The 18,971-nt window shown below is 33.6% G+C and overlaps 2 protein-coding genes across 6 annotated transcripts in view; one reads left to right on the forward strand and one right to left on the reverse strand.

Moving 5' to 3' along the window:
* Positions 1-18,971, reverse strand: part of SUPT3H (SPT3 homolog, SAGA and STAGA complex component) — a 465,872-nt gene that overhangs the window by 388,592 nt on the left and 58,309 nt on the right. The gene's annotated exons all lie outside the window — the stretch shown is intronic.
* Positions 9,433-18,971, forward strand: part of RUNX2 (RUNX family transcription factor 2) — a 198,315-nt gene continuing 188,776 nt past the window's right edge. Inside the window, exon 1 of one of the 2 annotated variants that reach the window (XM_065400526.1) lies at positions 9,433-9,505. In XM_065400526.1, the coding sequence (XP_065256598.1) occupies positions 9,448-9,505 (58 nt within the window). In that variant the 5' untranslated portion in view covers positions 9,433-9,447. The remainder of the gene's footprint in view (positions 9,506-18,971) is intronic. The other variant, XM_065400527.1, reaches the window with a different exon arrangement.

Consider the following 18,971-nt stretch of genomic DNA (forward strand, 5'->3'; position numbering starts at 1 on the left):
TTTGCCCTGGGACCCCAGCTCTTCTGAGGACCAAATCATAGTCTCTTTCTTTGTAGATCCTGCCTCTCCCGCTCAGCTTCAGAGCTGTGGTTCTTAACAGTTTCCAAGTTCTTTCTTCATTGATTCCCTGTTTCGATTCCTCCTCCTTACTCCTATTTATCAACCAGCCTATTGCTCAAACTGTGGACTTAAATATTCAAAGGAATTGATATCTGTAGTGTTTATTAATTATCAGTGATTGGGCTATCTGCAACCATTGTCTGCCTTGCTGCAGATGCATAAAACCGTCCAGGACTGAGTTAGCACTTTACAGCCATGTAACTGACCCCATAATAGTAATCTGAGGGCTAATCTACATGGTTCCACAGTTTAGACTATGGGATTTGAACTGCAGTGCACACTAGCATATTGCACCATAATTCCCCCATGTGGATGCTCCAGCAAAATCTAAAGAGTACCCAGTTTGCATTAGTCCTCTTTAAAGAGGACTAAATTAACATGAAGTAGGTACCTTTTAGTTCACATCTGTAGCATGCACACAGAGAAGTTACAGCACAGCACGCTAATGCTTTCTGCAATTCACATCCTCATAGTCCAACCTGAGGGGCTGTGTAGACAGCCTAACAGAAAGAGGCACAGCGCACACACTAGTAATCTGACAGAGGCATACATCACACTCATTAAAAACAAGCAAGCATCTCTCATGTTCTTCACAGCTCCACTGATGTTTGTCCTCGGTTCTACCTTTCATAGTTGCCACAATCTTCCATCTACTTTCTTGGTCTTCTATGAGAACCCTAACCATTGTATCAACTTGTAAGGGGTCTGTGGCAGTTCATTTCTTTGTTCAATTTTGGTTCCTTGGTTTCTCCTACTGTCTTAGCCACCCCAACCCCCCCAAAAAACCTGCCATACTGCTGAAAGATAAACTCATTGAAGAATTTTAAAAATCCTTTCTTGCCCCCTCCCCTTCCTTCTCTCTTCAATTTTACTCCTTCTATTCCCAGTATCATCTCCTTTCCAGGGCACATTTCCCTCCTTACAAGCCTACAAAGCTATTTTCCACATACCTGCAATAAATTTTTTGAACTGGGAGGGAGTGGCTAGGATTTTCACCAGATATGGAATTGTGCAATAGAAGTAAATTCTGGGAACAAGAGCCTTGCTGATCTATTGGGAGGAATCCAGAGAGAGAAATGGGAGGAAAGATTGAAAGAAATGCAATAATTACATCATTTAAAAAAATATTTTTCCCTTTTAGTTTGACAGTTTCATTTTCATTGCTTTTTCATAGTTTTTCCTTCTCTGATAAAAATTTTAGTTTTCTGCGTCCACTGAAGGGTCTGAGAATCTGATGTAACATCTTTGGCACTACCAAACAGCTTGAAAAATCTGAATAGAGCCAAGGTATTACAAGGAACCAGAATGCAGAGTTATGTATATTCACAGAAATATTGAGAAACCAGTAGCTGAAAGCATTGACTGTTGGGCCAAGTAATCAACCATCTGTGCAGTCTCCCCCAATACAACCAATGAAATTGTTGTATGCCAATTTGTGTGGTGATTGGCTGAGTTACCTCTACTAACACAATGGTCTAGGACCAGTGGCTCTCAAACTTTTGTACTGGTGACCCCTTTCACATAGCAAGCTTCTGAGTGTGACCCCCCCTTATAAATTAAAAACACTTTTTAATATATTTACCACCATTATAAATGCTGGATGCAAAGCAGGGTTTGGGGTGGCGCTGACAGCTCGCGACACCCCCACCCCCATGTAATAACCTCACGACCCCTTGAGGGGTCCTGACCCCCAGTTTGAGAATCCCTGGTCTAGGACTCTTGGTTAGACATAGATACATGCTTTCCTGTCACATGGGTATAATCTGTAAAGGTAAAATGGCTGAGAACTTAAAAATTAGATAGTTACAGACCACGAGTCCCAGTGACAACTGAACCTAGTGATATTCTGAACAAAAAGAGCTCTCAGCTACGCTTGTAGCTGTTTCCATTGCTTCACAGTGACTCATATATTCTAGGCTTTAAAGTGATAATCCTAGAACTTTAGAGTGTCACACACACACACACACAGATTATTGACTGCCTTGCACTCTGATTGGATGACCAACACCCAATCAGAATACAAGGATTCATATACAATGAAGGCCTACAAACCATGGTTTTTCCCCATGCCCTAAAGAAAACTAACACGCGTGCGCGCACACACATGCTATATTATATATATATATCCAGAAAGTGGAACCATAAAGTACGTGGTGACTATCCCTAATTGCTCAAATCACTTGCTTTTTATTGCATACTATCCTGCCCTCATTTCCATTTTTGTTTTAGTCTTTTGTTTCATGGTGGTAGGTTTTTATTGCAAGCTCCTCAGGGCACTGACTTTGCTGTCTTAGTTTGTAAAATCCCCTGGCACAATAGTGAGATGCAAAATTAACTAATAAAAAAATAATAATAATAAATAATAACGTGTGGCTGAGAACTAACTACACACGGATTATGCCCGTTACTCTGGGAACTGCAGAACAAGAATAAACTGTACAAGTACGTATACACAACTATAAAGCATCCCTGCACTCTGAATAGTTTATGTTATTCCATCTCAGTTATATATTAAAATTTCTCTGGGGTATTTTAAAAACATCTGTTCTGAAAGATACCATATAAGTACTGTTTACTCAAAAATCCTACAGGGTGCAACCCTTGTAGACTGTAATTAAATATATATTTTAAATATGTATTATCCAGCCAATTGTCTAGGTAGATATTTAGAATATTTAATACTTTATATATAAAAATACTGTAGAGTAGTTACTGTATAAATCAAGTGGCGATTTTAACTTCAATGTTTAATATCTTAGCAATTTAAAAAAGCATTTAACTTTTATTAGGCTCATTGAACAAATTTAATGTCTCAAATATTCATCCTTTCAGACTTATGAAAGCACAGAAGCATCTGAAACTGGTATAATTTTAAATCCAGAAGCAACATTTTATCATTGAACTATGCCCTGGAAAACAGTGGCTTAACATGAAAACAGGGACACCAACGCTAAGCAGTATGAATGCTCCGCTATAATGTTTTTAAAAAACTTGTCTCCTAATCTTGATTGAGGTTTGAAAGGAGAAAGCCTGTCGTTTTCCAGTGTAAATGTTGTGCAAAAGCTTTACAAATACAGATTTAAATCTGCTATTGCCATTACTAAAATAAATGAAAAATCTATAAGCAGCAATGAAACTGGCATGCAAATAAAGGAACTGTCAAGACATATATTGCCTAAAAATAAGCTTACAATAACTATTTTAAAGGCTGTGTGTGGTCTTACCCATATATTTTGGCAAGATGCACTTTCTGCAACCACAGCTAGATTCATCCAAAAGCAGTGGCACTGGAGAGTCTCTGTCTCACCTGTCAAAGTTGAAGAACGTTGTTCAGCAGACCACCATGAGTCCATGGATAGGATCCATAGCACTACAGCAGCTGTTCTTGATAAGTGTTTAACTATAGGGGAAAATACTTTAAAAAAAAATCTTTCATAAGAGGATCACCCTTAGTACACATGTATTTAAAAACAATGAGAAACAAGGACTCTGTCATTTCTAAAATAAAACTCTCTGGACATTCATGCCATTTCAGCATAAATGTTCTAGCAGGTATTGCTATCCATTAAAAAAAACTGTTTTAATAAATAATGATTAAAAATATTACATTTACACAGCAAGTGTACAATATTGTATTTACCTCATAAATTAGCCAAAGCATACTAAATGTCTATTAGATCTTATCAAAATTGTCTGCAGTCAAATAAAACCTCATTAAGTTAGTCTGTCTTCAGACATGAAAAGTAAATAAATAAATAAATGTTTTCTTGTTCTTAAACAACCTCTTCCTGTCAAACTACAAATAGGTTAAGTATTTAGCCTCATCTCTTCTTTTGGGAGGGAGGTGGTGTAGGTTGCTTGGGTATGGTAAAAGGTAGGTAAATTCAAGGTTCAAGTAAGACCAACAAGAAAAAAATATATAAAGAAAGTTGCCAATCTCATACCATATGAGAATATAGAATGAATAGCCCCAAAAGCTAGCAAAAAGAACCTATCAAAACTATGCATATAAAAATAGCAACTTCAACACCAATTAGCAGCATACAAGCATTAATTTCCAGAGAGGTGACTATTTTCTAAAAATAGTCACTGCTTTAACTAACTGAGATCTCCAGTAGTTTGATTAGTGGTAGTACTGTATCCTATAAGCAAAAAAGGCTTTAGACAGATTACTTTCACTTTTCCCTAGATATATTTAGTGTACTAACTAGCATAGTTAGGATATTATTTTTCTTTGGTTTTGTCAGTAGCATGTTTGAAATAAATTTTATTAAGTGGTAGTGTATGTAACATTGCATTGTGGGTAGCAGTTTCCTGCCTTAACCTAGCCACATCCTCAGCTGTTATATGAGACAAGTTTCCCATATTTTCTGCAAGTTGACTTTTTTTTTTTTTTTTTTTTTTTTTTTTAAAGAAAACAGACTGGAGAAAATACAAAAAGCTTATAATGTTTTTAAACAGCAACTATTGGTTGCTTACTGGACTATATTTAACTAGAATGGAATTCTTGCTTGCTGTACAGACTAAGAAATAAATGTATGGAAAACAGAAGAACACCAATGATAATCAGAAAAATAATTGCGCAATAATGTACAAAAGCAGCAGTCAATAAGATATATTTGGCTTCTAAAATGCAGAAGCTTGTTCAAGGCCTGGATAGCGGACAGAGTTTTTCCATTATTGTTGTTGAAATGGGCATTATGTAATTTTTTTTCTGCATAATGACAAATGAGGGTTAATAATCCAAGGCAATATGAAACAATTATGTTAATTCCTAGTAAATTAATCATTGATTAACAGAGAATTACTCTCATCTCAATCTATAGCAAGGATTTCTGTTTTAGGTTTAAACAGACCTTTAACAGTAAGAGTCCAAAGAGAAGAAATCAGACAACCAGTATTTGCTTACAACAGAAGAAAAGGTATAATTTTTCACACAGAACCACAGACAATCAGCTTCATACCATTTATAGTTAAAATAATACTCAGGAGAAAATGGGGGGTTGACAATGTATATACAGAAAGGTAATCATAAAAAATTAGGCATTTATTTGTTCAATACCCCGACATTATTTTAGCAACAATGTCTATGAAAAGAAATATAAGTTGGCATAAAGAAGTATTTTTATTTAATACTATTCTTCTGCTAAATAGAAGGCGAGGTCTGTTATAATAGGTTAACATACGTGATACTGAATCTACTTCAGGCAACTGGAACAATGTTGGAAGTTTAAAATCCAAATATACACTAGTCTATACAATGAAGTTTTTACAAAATGTGTAAATACTGTAATTACACATTTACACAGGAATAAAACACTAAATAAAGTAAAATGCAGCACCACTGAGAAAGCTATAATCAAAATGAGAATGATTTCTCTATGGATTTGTGAAATGTAGATGCCAAGCAGAGTGGCTTCATGCCGTCAGAAACAGGAAAATGCAGCACTGTTTGAGATAGACCTAAAGCAGCAATATCTGTGCGTTTCACGCATCTGAAGAAGTAGCATAAGGATATGCCACATTATAGAAGTCTGTCTTATACTTCTGGGAGACATAAAAGATAAGGAATAATCTATTCCTTTTAAAAAAAATAGGTGGGAGATTCTTCTCTCATAACAAGTTGAACATAACATTAAAACAAACTTTTAAAGTACCAATATACTCTCTACAGTGTATCCTATAGTTTATATGCTGTATAAAGTATGAGTGACAAAAAGGAAAATGTTTGGAAATATAAAGCAAGGCTTACAGGTTTTCAAAACAAATTTCCTAAAAGATAAAGGATATGGTGGCATAAGTTTTGTGTTGAAATTGATTTTAATTTCAAAATGAGACTTAATTTGTCATCAAAGAACAAGTCCATAATTTACAGAGCAAATTCTTTAGCCTGATACTTATAAGTGTAATTATATCAGTGGCTTAAAGTAACCTCTATAGAATTTTTAAGTTAACTTTGCTTTCTATAGTCCTGTCTTTTAAACAAAAGTCTTAAGTATAAGTCTGCAATCAAGAGACTTGTTTACACAGTGACTTTTCAGAATTAATATATTTTCTTCATCACAGTAAAAGTCTAAGCTATTTTTGAAGAAACAAGTTGGTAGGTATTATATCTGTACACGTTTTTGCTTCAGAAAATCTCTCATAATTAAAAAGATTACTAAAATAACAAGGAAACATTTCTAACAGTGAGAAAATAAATTTAAATTCTAAATGAATATAGAAAATGTCTAAAACTACACTTCAATCCCACTTTGGTATCAATGTGTTTCTACAGTTCGATGATCTTCACCCTGCCAAAGGGAGAATTTATTGTAGTGATCTTAACCTTGGTATCAGAGATGAATAAAGTAGCCTGTCGCTGCTCAAAAGACCATCTCATTTACGTACGTCCTGAAAGGGAAAGTTGGTGGAATATATTGAAGCAATGCAAGTCCAGGCAATCAAGAAAATTCATCTTGGATCAGTTTTATTTCAATGTACCGAGTTCAGAGATCCAGTTTTCTGTGGCGAGTACAATTTTAGGTTATTAAAGAAATGAATAGTAATGAATGTTGGGGCTTCTGTCTTTTAGAATTATAAAGATTGGGCTTAAATATGGGACAATATAAGAGTTTGCCTCCAACAGTAAAGTTATCTATGAGAACTGAATATACTTACCATAATACAATATCTGATACTTTTTCAATGTGTAAACGTATTTGCTGAGATGTCTGTACTTACAATTTGAAATTCCACAAATTATAGGGACAAAAACCTCAAAATGCTTTTATTACACTAAAAGTTGATTAGACTTCTAATTCACACATGTGCTTTCTTTATATAACAGAATTAGTGCTCTATTTCATCATTTTTATGCCTTTAACTGCTCTCTCAGTGATGGCACTATCATACAATGAAAATATATATTTAGGGATACAAGAAACCCACCTTTAAAGGAACAGGTGGGTTTTTTGTTTGGTTGGGTTGGTTTTGGTTGTGTTTTTTTTTTTTTTTAAGTTCTACATATATCAGTTTATTCACTGCCTAGTAGGCTCTCATTTTAAGGAACAGTCCTAGAAATTTGGTAACCTCTATAGAACAGGGAAAGTGTTGAATTGAAGACAATATAGTTTACATTCCAATACACATTATGCTGAGATGTTCAGAAACAGGATTGGTTTTATGTTTCTCTGATAAGTATCTGCCAAAGAAAAGTTTTACTGAAATACTCCTTTCCCATCTCCTCTCTCCCCACTCCATCGAACCACACAAAATAGGGAGAACCTGATCTCCACCCACCCTTCAACCGATTAGTTTCACACCACTTCTAGTCAATTGCTTATTGCAGAAGCAGGGGAAGAGATAAAGGGGAAAAGGAGTGAGGGAAGCCAACTGCCAGAGACATGCTTATGAGGAGTTTTACAAATAAATGATGAAAAATGCTTAGAAAATTTTAGGTCTGTATTTCTTTTCTGCCATTCTTCTGCCTCCCCCAACCAAAAAAAAATGGAATTATAAAATACAGTGCTTATACTATACAATCATACTAACAAGAAAATGAGCTCTACAAAAATACATGTCCAGAGGGGGCAAAAATAAGATAGTTTCTTAAAGATGTTTCCAATTTTCTTCTGAATCTGAGTGAGCAAATCAAGACTACTGAACACATTATTCCCTACTACACACAGCATTTTGCAATTTATTTCAAAGCTTCTATTATAAACAAAAAATACTGTTTTTGTTAACACAGTGTCTTGATACAGTAAAAGCTTTTATTACACAAAGTTAAAGTTATAATCTGTTAAGTATATAAAAATAGATAATATATATGCATATGTTAAGTGTTTAAGCCTTACATATGCATCAAAATTATGTTTCATTTTCAAAGTAAGCACTAACATTAACTGCTGAATAAAACTATTAACAGTATCCCTCAAAAAGTATAAGACAATACTGTTTCTCTGAAACACTAGAATTACAATAAGCAATTGACGTTAGCAATCAAAATTCCACAACCAGTACAATCCATACTGTTCGGTAACTTCTATATTAAATCATTGAAGTATTTTTATTCAAAAAGCATAATTTATAATACAGTACTCAAAGTAGTTACAATATACAAATGACAGATTCGGCAAAAAAGCCAAGACTGATATATAATTGCACTTAATTTTCATTATATAAAGCTGCCAGCTAATCTTGAAGGTACATAAGCAAGACAGACATGATTTAAGATTTGTAAAGGAATCCCCAGACTAACGCTTCTATGACAGCCAATTACAGTACAAAACACAGCCCCAACAAGCAGTCTGCTACCAGACCTTAGGAAAGGTAAAGTTTCTTACAATGAGTTACAGATTCACAAGTATAGGAAGACAAGAAGAAAAAGAAAAACAGAAGGAATCCAGCCACCCAGCAAATATGAAGCAGACCCAAGATTGTGATACAATCCAAAGACGTAAATTATTGTAAATCAGCACTGTTGTTCAGAATTTCACACAGCCACTTGCGCCAATTTTGCTTACTTTTCCACAGACACAATAATGAACAAGACAAAGAACGAAAGGGGGTGAAAAAAAAAAGGAGGGGGGGGGAGAGCCTGCACTGAGAGTACAAATAAAGTTCTGCTGTCCATATGCTTTAACTGTACAGGAGTTTGGGTACTTTCAGCATTTTGTACTCTCTCCAAATCCTCATGAGTCACAAAAATTAAAAAGCTATATCCTTCTGGATGCCAGGAAGGGCCTTGCCACAGGCCTTTTGTCAAAATAAAATTTAAAAAAAAAAAAAAAAGAAAGAAAGAGAAAGAAAAGCCACAGTGGTAGGCAGTCCCACTTTACTTTGAGGACTGTGATGTCACAAACCACATGATTCTGTCTCTCCAGTAACAGTGCTTGCAAAAAAAAAGGAGTTTTAAAGCTTTTGCTTTTTTGGATTATGTGAATGCTTCATTCGCCTCACAAACAACCACAGAACCACAAGTGCGGTGCAAACTTTCTCGAGGAGGATAGCAAGAAGCCTCTGGTTTTTAAATGGTTAATCTCCGCAGGTCACTACCAGCCACTGAGACCAACAAAGTCAGTAAGTGCTCTCTAACCACAGTATATGCAGTAATAGTAGGTCCTTCAAATATTTGCTCATTCTCTTTTTGTTTTGTTTCCTTGCTTTTCACATTATCGGTGCTACACAATTTTTTGACAGAAAAAAACAAATCCAGAGTTTATGCACTCCAGGCACACTGTAATACTAAAACTAGGTTTGGGTATGGTTTGTATTTTCAGTTTAAGGCTTCAATCAGTATTTGCACCAGAAGATACAAGTTGTGTGTGAAAACAGAGAAGGACTATGGCATCAAACAGTCTGTTCAGCTCAGTGACACCATGTCAGCAAAACTTCTTTTGGGGTAAGTATTACAATGTTTGTTTAATTCTATGAATGATCGTTGATTGTCATCAAAACAAAAACCTGTTAAATAGTATTTTTTGTGTTTAAAGTTCAATACTTGGGTATAGTCATGAAAAAAGAGGTTCCCATAAATAACATATGCAGATTTAAGAACTACTTTGTTAACTGACAAACTAGGCAAAGTGAAGTCGCTATACTATACTCCAGTGTTTGACAGCAGGTGTGCTGTCACCTAGGTGAGTCAATGTTTCCAGTTACATACATTTAGCAAAGTAAGATACTGCTCTGAAAAAGGTAAAAAGCTTATTAAAATTAAAGTATTAAATGAATACAATCAACAATATCACAGAAGACCGCCAGGTGAAGAACCTGGGAAGAAAATGTGACATTTTATAGAGCTCCAGCATCTTTGCAATAGACAAATGAACTACTGACTTAACACTGCTAGTTCTCTGTATCTGAAGAAAATTAATAAAATGTAGGACTTAGCAACCTCTCCTACATAATTGCCCTACCATTGTCTTAGATGTTTTATAAACTAAGAAAATTCATTTAGTATATATACACTAAAGTATTCAGTGCTAATCCACAGCCAACCCCAAAATCTGTTCATTTGTTTCCACACTTTCACAGCAAAGCATGCATTACAATGCATCTGCTCTTTAAAAACAGTTTTTCTAACTACATTTGAGTTATGAATTAACTGAGATCGTTTTTCCATAAAAACTATTCATCTGTGAAAATAAAGCAAAATGTGGATGAAATTCAATTTGATATGTAGTAGCATTTTTATAGCAGCTCTGTATAATAGAATGTTGCCAAATATCAGCTTGGATATTCAGAACTGTAAATAGGTTTTAAAATGTCTTCATGAAATCATATAATTAATTATACATGTGTATATTTACATACATGTCCATATAGAGAGTACACATACACTGTAAAGCGATACTGCCAACATCTCTTTAATTTTAAACCTTCCTGCCTGACCTGCTTTTAAAATCAATATAAATACATTTTAAATCTCTATTAAATTAATGACCATTAAATAAAACTGAATGAGACTGAATAACTTTTTCTGATTTCTATAAAATTCAGAATGCAGCTGAGCTTTAGTTGAAAGAATGACAGTAAAATGCCGAACTGTGTTAATATTTGATCAGTCATCAGATATTTTTTCACTGAAACATTTATTGAGACAGGTCAATAAAACTATCTGAATTATCTGAAAGACCACCACAAGAAAAGCATATGAAAACTTACAAGATTTTCTTAATGCTGTCCATCATGCTGAAACTATGTTGGGGCTGTAGCTAACCCTTTACCTCCCCTCCCCCCCACACTTTAAAGAACAAAAAAGATGCTAGAAATGCTTTCAGCACATACAATATAAGCTTAATCTAGGTGTAACTAGCTGATGGTTGGAGTTCCCTTTACCCCTCCTACTTCACACGTTTCAACTGGCTAGTAGTTAAGCACATGAATGTACTGTAAGTCTGTGAGCACAATCAGACATGAAGAAAGTTCATACTTAAGGAATAGAGAGACTTTTTTTCATTTATGATATACAAAGGCATTGATACTACTACATAGTGCTACTTCTCAGTACTAGCTGTCTGAACACGGTCATGCTGAGGTATACTTCACATAGTACTGAGGTAAAACATGGACACAAAAAATAGGCAGCATTTCTACTAAAACTGCTGTCTTAATGAAGCACAGCCAAAGTGTAGCCAGACCACATTATCCCAGTGTTTACAACAGGAAATACAGTTTACATGTATAGGGACTTTCTTTTGCTTTTACTTCCAAAAGAGATTAGGAGAAATTTTGTTGGCTAAAATTATCATAACATGCAGTGGTGACTGCTTAATTCATCTACTCTTGGTCATTCTTTAAGCTACTGAATAGTGTTGCAACATGCTTCCAAATTCTGCATGTGTATGTAAGGTTGGACAAGTACATGTGTCCTTTGAGGCAAACTACAATGAATTTCTAAAGTAAAAGTAGAATGTCTCTAACTTTATATTTAACCTTAGAAAATAAGAATAGAAGCTACAAGATCCAAGTTACTCATCCATTGTTTCCAAACTAACAAAATGGTATGGCTGTGTATCAGAATGCATAATTCAACTATCATCTTCATTATAGTCAGGTCCTGCATTTAATCTCCTCCCATTCTGTTCTACAATTTATTCCTATTGGGCCTGTTAAATGTGATGATTTTTTTTTCTTAAGAACTGACTTGTGAAACTAATGATCACTGATGGTAGGGCCAGGAAAGTGGAGTGCAACACACTTCTGATCTGTTTATCAATAAAGTTTAGCAGTATCTCTGCAAATTTTTATTTCACCTGATGCAGGGGATCTTCTGCAACTTCAAAAGGCATACGTTCCTACTTCATCTAATAAATTCTGAATTATCCAGAAACTGTGTTCTGGGCTCATACTACTTTTGTACAGCACAGGTACACTGAGAGCTAAATCCAAGTTTGGACTGTGTTCTGCCTGTGTATACTTACACTCTGAATCTTTTACATTTAAACCTATTAATTTTGAGTTTGCCAAGACAGTTATATTTTTGTACTTATGTTTAAACTACAGCAACAATAAATTGCTCAGAATAAATTATAAACAACCAATAAACATCAAATTGTTGAAAAACATCCGGTAGACATGATTTACACAGGATCTTCCAGATCATGTAGTACTTCTCAAATACATACCATATCAGTTATAAATAACAGGAACCACATTCTGCACTGATATATGTTCTGTGCATCCTTTTTGGCTTCAGTGAATTTGCCCAGAGTTTAAATCAGACAAAAATTTGGCCAATACTTTAATCTAACTTTTTGTAATTGACCATGGTAGATGGATGTAGTAAGTGAATATGAAACTTATCAAGCTTATAACAAAAAGTTGTACCACTTATATCAAGATACTACTCAATGACATGTATACTATTTTAAAAAAAAAAAAAACTTTCAAGAACTGATTATGAGCTGCTCTAATACTTTGTAACAAATTTAATTTGGCATTTATATCAAAGTAGACAATTTAGAAGAGGATCCAAAATATAGAAATTCAGAAATCAGAAAGCTATATATTTCTGTGGACTAAAAGAAGAAAGCATCTATAAATTCCACCTCTAGATTTCATAATCATAAAAATATGAACTCAACCAATTTTAATCATTACTTTTCTTTGTATTAAAATATAAAGCAAAGTGCTCATAATATAAAGTATAATATGAAACACCATTAAGAGATGACTATTCTCATTCACATCAAGAATGAATCTCTGCCACTACAGTTTGTAAGCGTATGAAACACATGAAATATACATGACTACACTATATTTTTTAATGGTTTGTACGGAACAAAATATATTTATTCCTTTAATTACCTCCTTTGAACTAACCACTGATCGTTTGGATTGTTCAATCAGCATTGCTGATGTAAAATTCACTAAGATAGAAATGTTCCAGTTTGTTAACAGAACACTGAATTATCTGATGGTTAAATAAACTAGGGAGGAAAAAAAACACCCTAACTCATTAGAGGCACTAAGATTTTATCAAGCATACAGGATTAATCTTTATTGAATAGAACCATTCACAAATCAAACCTTACTCTACTTCAATACTTTCATAGAGCGCTAATCAATTACAAACCTTTTCTAGTGATTCAAAATCCATGTGCTTTTAATTTTATACACTGGTGGTCTAAAATATAGTACTGAGGCCGAGCTAAGTCATTCTGTATTGCAACTTAGCTTTTTTCAATAAATATTCATCTAGAGGTTTTCTTAGAGAGAACTGCTCATATGAAGACTGTGGTAATATTTTTATACTGTACCTCCTTGTTGAAGCAGAAGGTTAGGGGTTACCTAAATACCTCAACTGTATATACAAAAAAAGGAAAAGGTAAGTATTCACATGAAAAATCCAAAGGGACTATATTATTTATTTTTGCATTTCCTATGATTAATGATGCACCAGTGCATACTTGAAAACTCAAGTCAAAATAGGGTAACACCTCAAATTCTTTTACAAACTGTACAAATATCAAACTTCCATGCTGTATTAACTACTCTACCAGAAATATTTAAAGACTTTACCACCCCCACATTAATAGTATAACAATAATACTGCAAGTCCTCCCAAACTGTGTGACTTCTTGGTGGTGGTCTGACTAATATTAACCTTAAAATGTATTTAAGAGAATAAAAATACCATTCCTTATTTTTTATTTATTTTTCTATCTGATTAGCTTTTAGAACAACTTCCAGTTTAGTACTTCTTATGGCTAGTATATGTTCAAAACCATCTAAACCAGTAATGAAGACAAACATCATTTATGCTTTCAGGTATACATGGAAAAGAAATCAATATGCAAAATATTCTTGCAAAGAGGGCTGAAACTATACACTGCAGCTGGTTCCTACCTTCACGTAAAAGCTACATTATAAATGTGTTTAATGACCTGTCATACATTATGTAATACCCCCATGTCCAACAGACTTCAGTGGAAGTTAAAGAATACAAGGCAGGGCAGAAGTAGGCCATGCTGGTTGGATTACAGCAGTGCAGAGCACCCACAGTTCTCAGCTTCAGCTACCATGAAAGTCAACAGGCGCTGTGGGTGCTCAGCACCTCTGAAAATCAGGCCATATGTATGTTTTACTCTATGTACCTAATAAAATCCAACACTATGTATTGTAGGTGATGGAGTTGTCAGTTAATAAGTGTTACAATAAACTGCCACATTTAGTATTCCCTGGAGTACAAAATATTTTAATTAAGGGGGGCCTCAAGATAAACAGCAAAAACCTGAAGCATTTTAGGTTTAAACTTGAAATACTGAAAGAATCAAATTTGCCCATAGTTTAACTGCAGTATTCAATTGTAATTTAAAAAAAAAAAAAGATTAATTTAGATTACTCAAGAGGAATAAACATCAAGCAGATTCATATTATGTTGATAAATGTATTTCAATCTCAAAAAAATAAATTAAGAAACCTTACACTATCTTCAAAGGGGTTTTCCTTGTAAATTTTGCCAGGCTTAAGAGTTGACCACAAGTTTTTGTGTATGTACAGCAGACATCCACAAAGTGCACCAGACATCAACCCTCTCCACCATAGGACTCCAACAAGAAACTACTGTTATCTTGCATTGCATTTTGCTTATATTATTTACATTAACATCAGTGTTTATAGTCTCTCTCTCTCTCTCTTTCAAACTCCTCTCTGCAGGCTTACGGGGAACGGAATGGGGTGGGGGTGCATCTTTTGCTCTCAGGTGTTTGTTTTTAAGTTAATAAAGTTTAAATCTAAGAGCATGTTTCCTTTCATAAACAGGCTCTCCTCTACAAATAAATAGAAGACTTATCGCTTAATATGTTGAAAAACACACCCTAAAGAGAATATTTTAAAGATGAGCACAGGGACAAAATATCACTTTAAACTTGAGTTACTGTATCATAAAACAGTTCAACACTTCCAATAAAAAAGTCCATTATTCATGCATCTGTTTCCTGTATTTTTTTATTCTGCTTGTTAGCATGCAGTGTACTGATCTAGCCTTCCTCATGTAGCTATAAGTTTCCTATTTAATGTATAAACTTGTTTCCAGGCAGGGAAAAAAGATTTAATATTGATTCACTGACTGCTAAAATCATTTTAAATTGGTCCAATTAAATCACTGAGTGACTTATTCAATATTTCTTTAAAATATTCTAATTTACTACAAATATTTTTTTTAATTTTATTACTGTAAAACAGCAAGTCTAAGTACGTTGTTCGCTTTTCTTTATATAAGCAAGTACTTTAAAAATTCAGACATTTTCACATAACATTTACTGTATTCTCAACAGTTTATTTCAGGAGTATTTTCTCATCTCTTTTAATAAAACAACCTTTATTATAACAGTGAAGGTTAAAACCATTATTTCCTCTGCTGTCTGGTTTTCAAGAAATGTTACATTCATTAAAGTCAGGCAATCCCGGAATTAACAATAAGTTTTAACTTTTAACATGTTATAGCTAAAAACCCTGTGGCAAAGAATTGACTACCTGCCAAAAGTTCAACAGGGTTTGTTACAGTATTTCTCTGATAGACAGTGATTTTTTTATTCACATACTATATTTCATTGGAATTGTTAGTTTCTGAGAATTATAATTTAATATTCATTTTCTTACCAAAAAAAGTTAAAACTCAGGTACCTTATATATATTTATTCCCCCTCCCCATTTATGTGAACCATAAGTGTGCCAAACCATTGTTTAACTTATCCCTTTTGGTCAGATATTTTACATCTAAATCCACTTTGTGGTTTAGTAAAAGAGAAAGACAGAGGCTGCCAGTTTCATAATATTTTATTGTTCAGAACAAAAAAACCTAACCCAGATCACAACGAAAATCAATGGCAACATTAACAATGTGTATGAGCATATATACTCATGTGCACACCCACAAGCGCTGTTCTTTCTGAAACTGGAGTTATTGTATAAAATGTTATGTTTTACATTTATTTGTTTTACATTTACATATAACCTCCAGTTATTATAGCAGGTGAATTAATTTTTTGCCCAATGAACTCAATTAACATGATCACCACACAACAATTTAACAAAAGATAAAGAGGCTTTTTATGAGAAACAATATACAGATATATCTGTATTTATATCCATGTACATACACGTATCCATTTACTTCTGAATGCTATATTTTTTTCAAAGTATCTGTATATCATTTAAATAAGGATCAGAAAACACAGAGTTAAAAGAAACAGTATTTTAATTTGTCTGTGTGGTACTAGAAAGGGTAATATTTCTTCTGAAAAACGTTAATGTATCACCAGTGTATATGCAAACATGCATGCACACATGTGCACGCATATATACAGTTGATACATTTACATTTTTAAACTGAAAGATTACCATCCAGTACCACACAAGCAAATTTAAATACTCTGATTGCTTATTTTAATTCTATACTTTCCCAGCTCTACTTCTAAATATCTGTATTTCTCTAAGCAAAATATCTAATAATTTAAGTTAGCATCCAGTAACCTACCACTATAACTATACAGGGGTGGGATGTACTATCACATTCTAGTTTGTTAATAGTCTGAATTTCATAACGTTTACAAATCTTTGCAATGCACAGCTTATTCTTCTAACATATTAGGACATATTTCAAGTTTTTTTGGGCAGGGATCTTGTCTTTGTATTTGTAAAGTGCAATGTCTACTGATAGCACAATATAAATAACAGTGATAGTACCATAGTAAGTGATGGTTCAAATACCACATTTAAATTTTTTTTTTGGCAATACCTCTGGGAAAATGTGTATGTAAGGAAATAGGTGTATTATGATACCTTCACCTTTTCTAATACATACTCAACAGAAATTGCATTTCTGGATATCACGGTTGAGTTCACCTTGGCCAACCAAGAGTTAAAAATAGAGACCACATTTTTTTAACCAAGATTGTCTTCTTTCCCATATAGCTGCTGTTTATGACAGTGAAATATACTATTTCTACAAGTGATGAAACAAATTCATCACACTGTTTTTAGTTTTTAAGAATTCTATTCTGATACATAATGCTCTCTTCAGCCATTCAAACATGACTTCCCTATATCAGTATTTTTATTAATGTCAGTATCGGCCTTATTGCAGAAAAAGCAAGAGTCAGCTTTGGCAGAGAAGAAAATAGCTGTAGCTGAACAGAAGTTTAGATGTAAACCTGCTCAAAGTTAAGAGCCTTTTCTGAGACATGACCCACTAAAATTGTTTATTCTGAGAATAGTGAAACATGCTACATTGTGTTAATTCCATATCTATATTTTAATAGTAATTACCCTCTGTAAATACCACATTTTACTTAATTAATTCTTAAATAGAAAACATTAGAAAACAAACAAGTCCCGGTCACTTTAGGCTATCAAAGGATTTGTACAATATAGCATGGGAAGGCTTTATTAATGAGAATTTATGAGGGCTAAAGTTATTAATTGAAGTACAATATCCACGTACAGAAGCAGCTTTGTAATGGGAACACTTTAATAAGTTTGCACTGTATGTGTGTTCTAATATAATCTGTGCATCTTGCTTCCCATAGGTAGTGGCTACCAATATAAATTTACAACTGAATTTATCTTTAGTTTTCTGATCAAAAGTATCAAAGTTTAACTCAACTGTTCTTTTAAAACGTGAAGTAACTAAGCTATAACAATGAATGGCTTATTTAAAACTGACAGGACCAGAAAACAGAGACTATTTACATAAGCAGTGTACCTTAGTATACACTAGTAAAAATGTTCTCTTTTCCCAAAAGGATTTTATGCATAAAGGGCATTCACTTCACTTCCTTTCCACCACCATCTCATCCAACTTTCTGCATTCAAGACTATGTACTGTATTTTTTGTTGTTATTCAGTACACCTCTCCATCTGCTTAAGAAGCATACATTGAAAATCTACCGAAACATTAAAAAATTCAAAAACACAAGCTGATATTTTTACTGAAGTTTTATTACAGGAAACCAACAGCATTCAAAGAAAATCCAGTCACATATAGACAATAAAATAATTCACACAGTCTAGTTAGTATGAAAGATTTTAATTTAGCACCAAACACAAGCCTGTGTATTTTTCTCACTTAACAGACAATTTCAGACTGTAGCAAGAATAAATAGAATTTCAATGCAACAATGTGGCTACAAATACATATGCAAGATCCGGAATGGTTTTTTAATTTTACAATACATTAGAAAGAAGATTTTAAGTCCACAGTCTGATGTTATTCTATATGCTGATTAACTCAATCAGGCCTTCCCTGTTATGAACTAAAATTTTCATCTATCTATATCTACACACACACTTTTTAAAATAAAAAAATCTTGTACAAATCTTAAAAAATTCAGTATTAAAAACTTGTCAAGATACAGAGAGAAATCTTTTCTGTATGTTTAGTACTACATAATACATTATATCTCTATAAAAATATCATGTAGGTACAATATGCAGGACTGAAAGTAAAATAGCCTTATTTTGCTATGCACTCCGAGGGATAATATTCATTTACTAAGTAATTTTAAGGCACATGTGCAATGCACATGTATAGAATGTACTTGATGTGACTAACTTACATATACATACACATGAAATGGAATGTTCCAATTCTGATAAAAAATATGCATAGCCAGATATGGGATAATTCACTGACCAAATTTTCACTATTAAAAAACATCTTAAAGATAAAAATCCAGTTACTAGTAGTGTGTGCTTTTTACCCTACACTAAGAATGATTTTCCCCATAGTTATTTTTAAGATGCTTCTAAAAATTTAACAGAAACTCATCTCACACTCTTAAAAAAGAAATGAGTTTGCATCTAAAGTATTCTTAAAGTATGAGGAGAGCAAATTTGAAATATGCATAAAATCTGAGCAC

The sequence above is a fragment of the Emys orbicularis genome, chromosome 3, assembly GCF_028017835.1.
Source record: "Emys orbicularis isolate rEmyOrb1 chromosome 3, rEmyOrb1.hap1, whole genome shotgun sequence".
In the NCBI taxonomy this organism is placed as follows: domain Eukaryota; kingdom Metazoa; phylum Chordata; order Testudines; family Emydidae; genus Emys; species Emys orbicularis.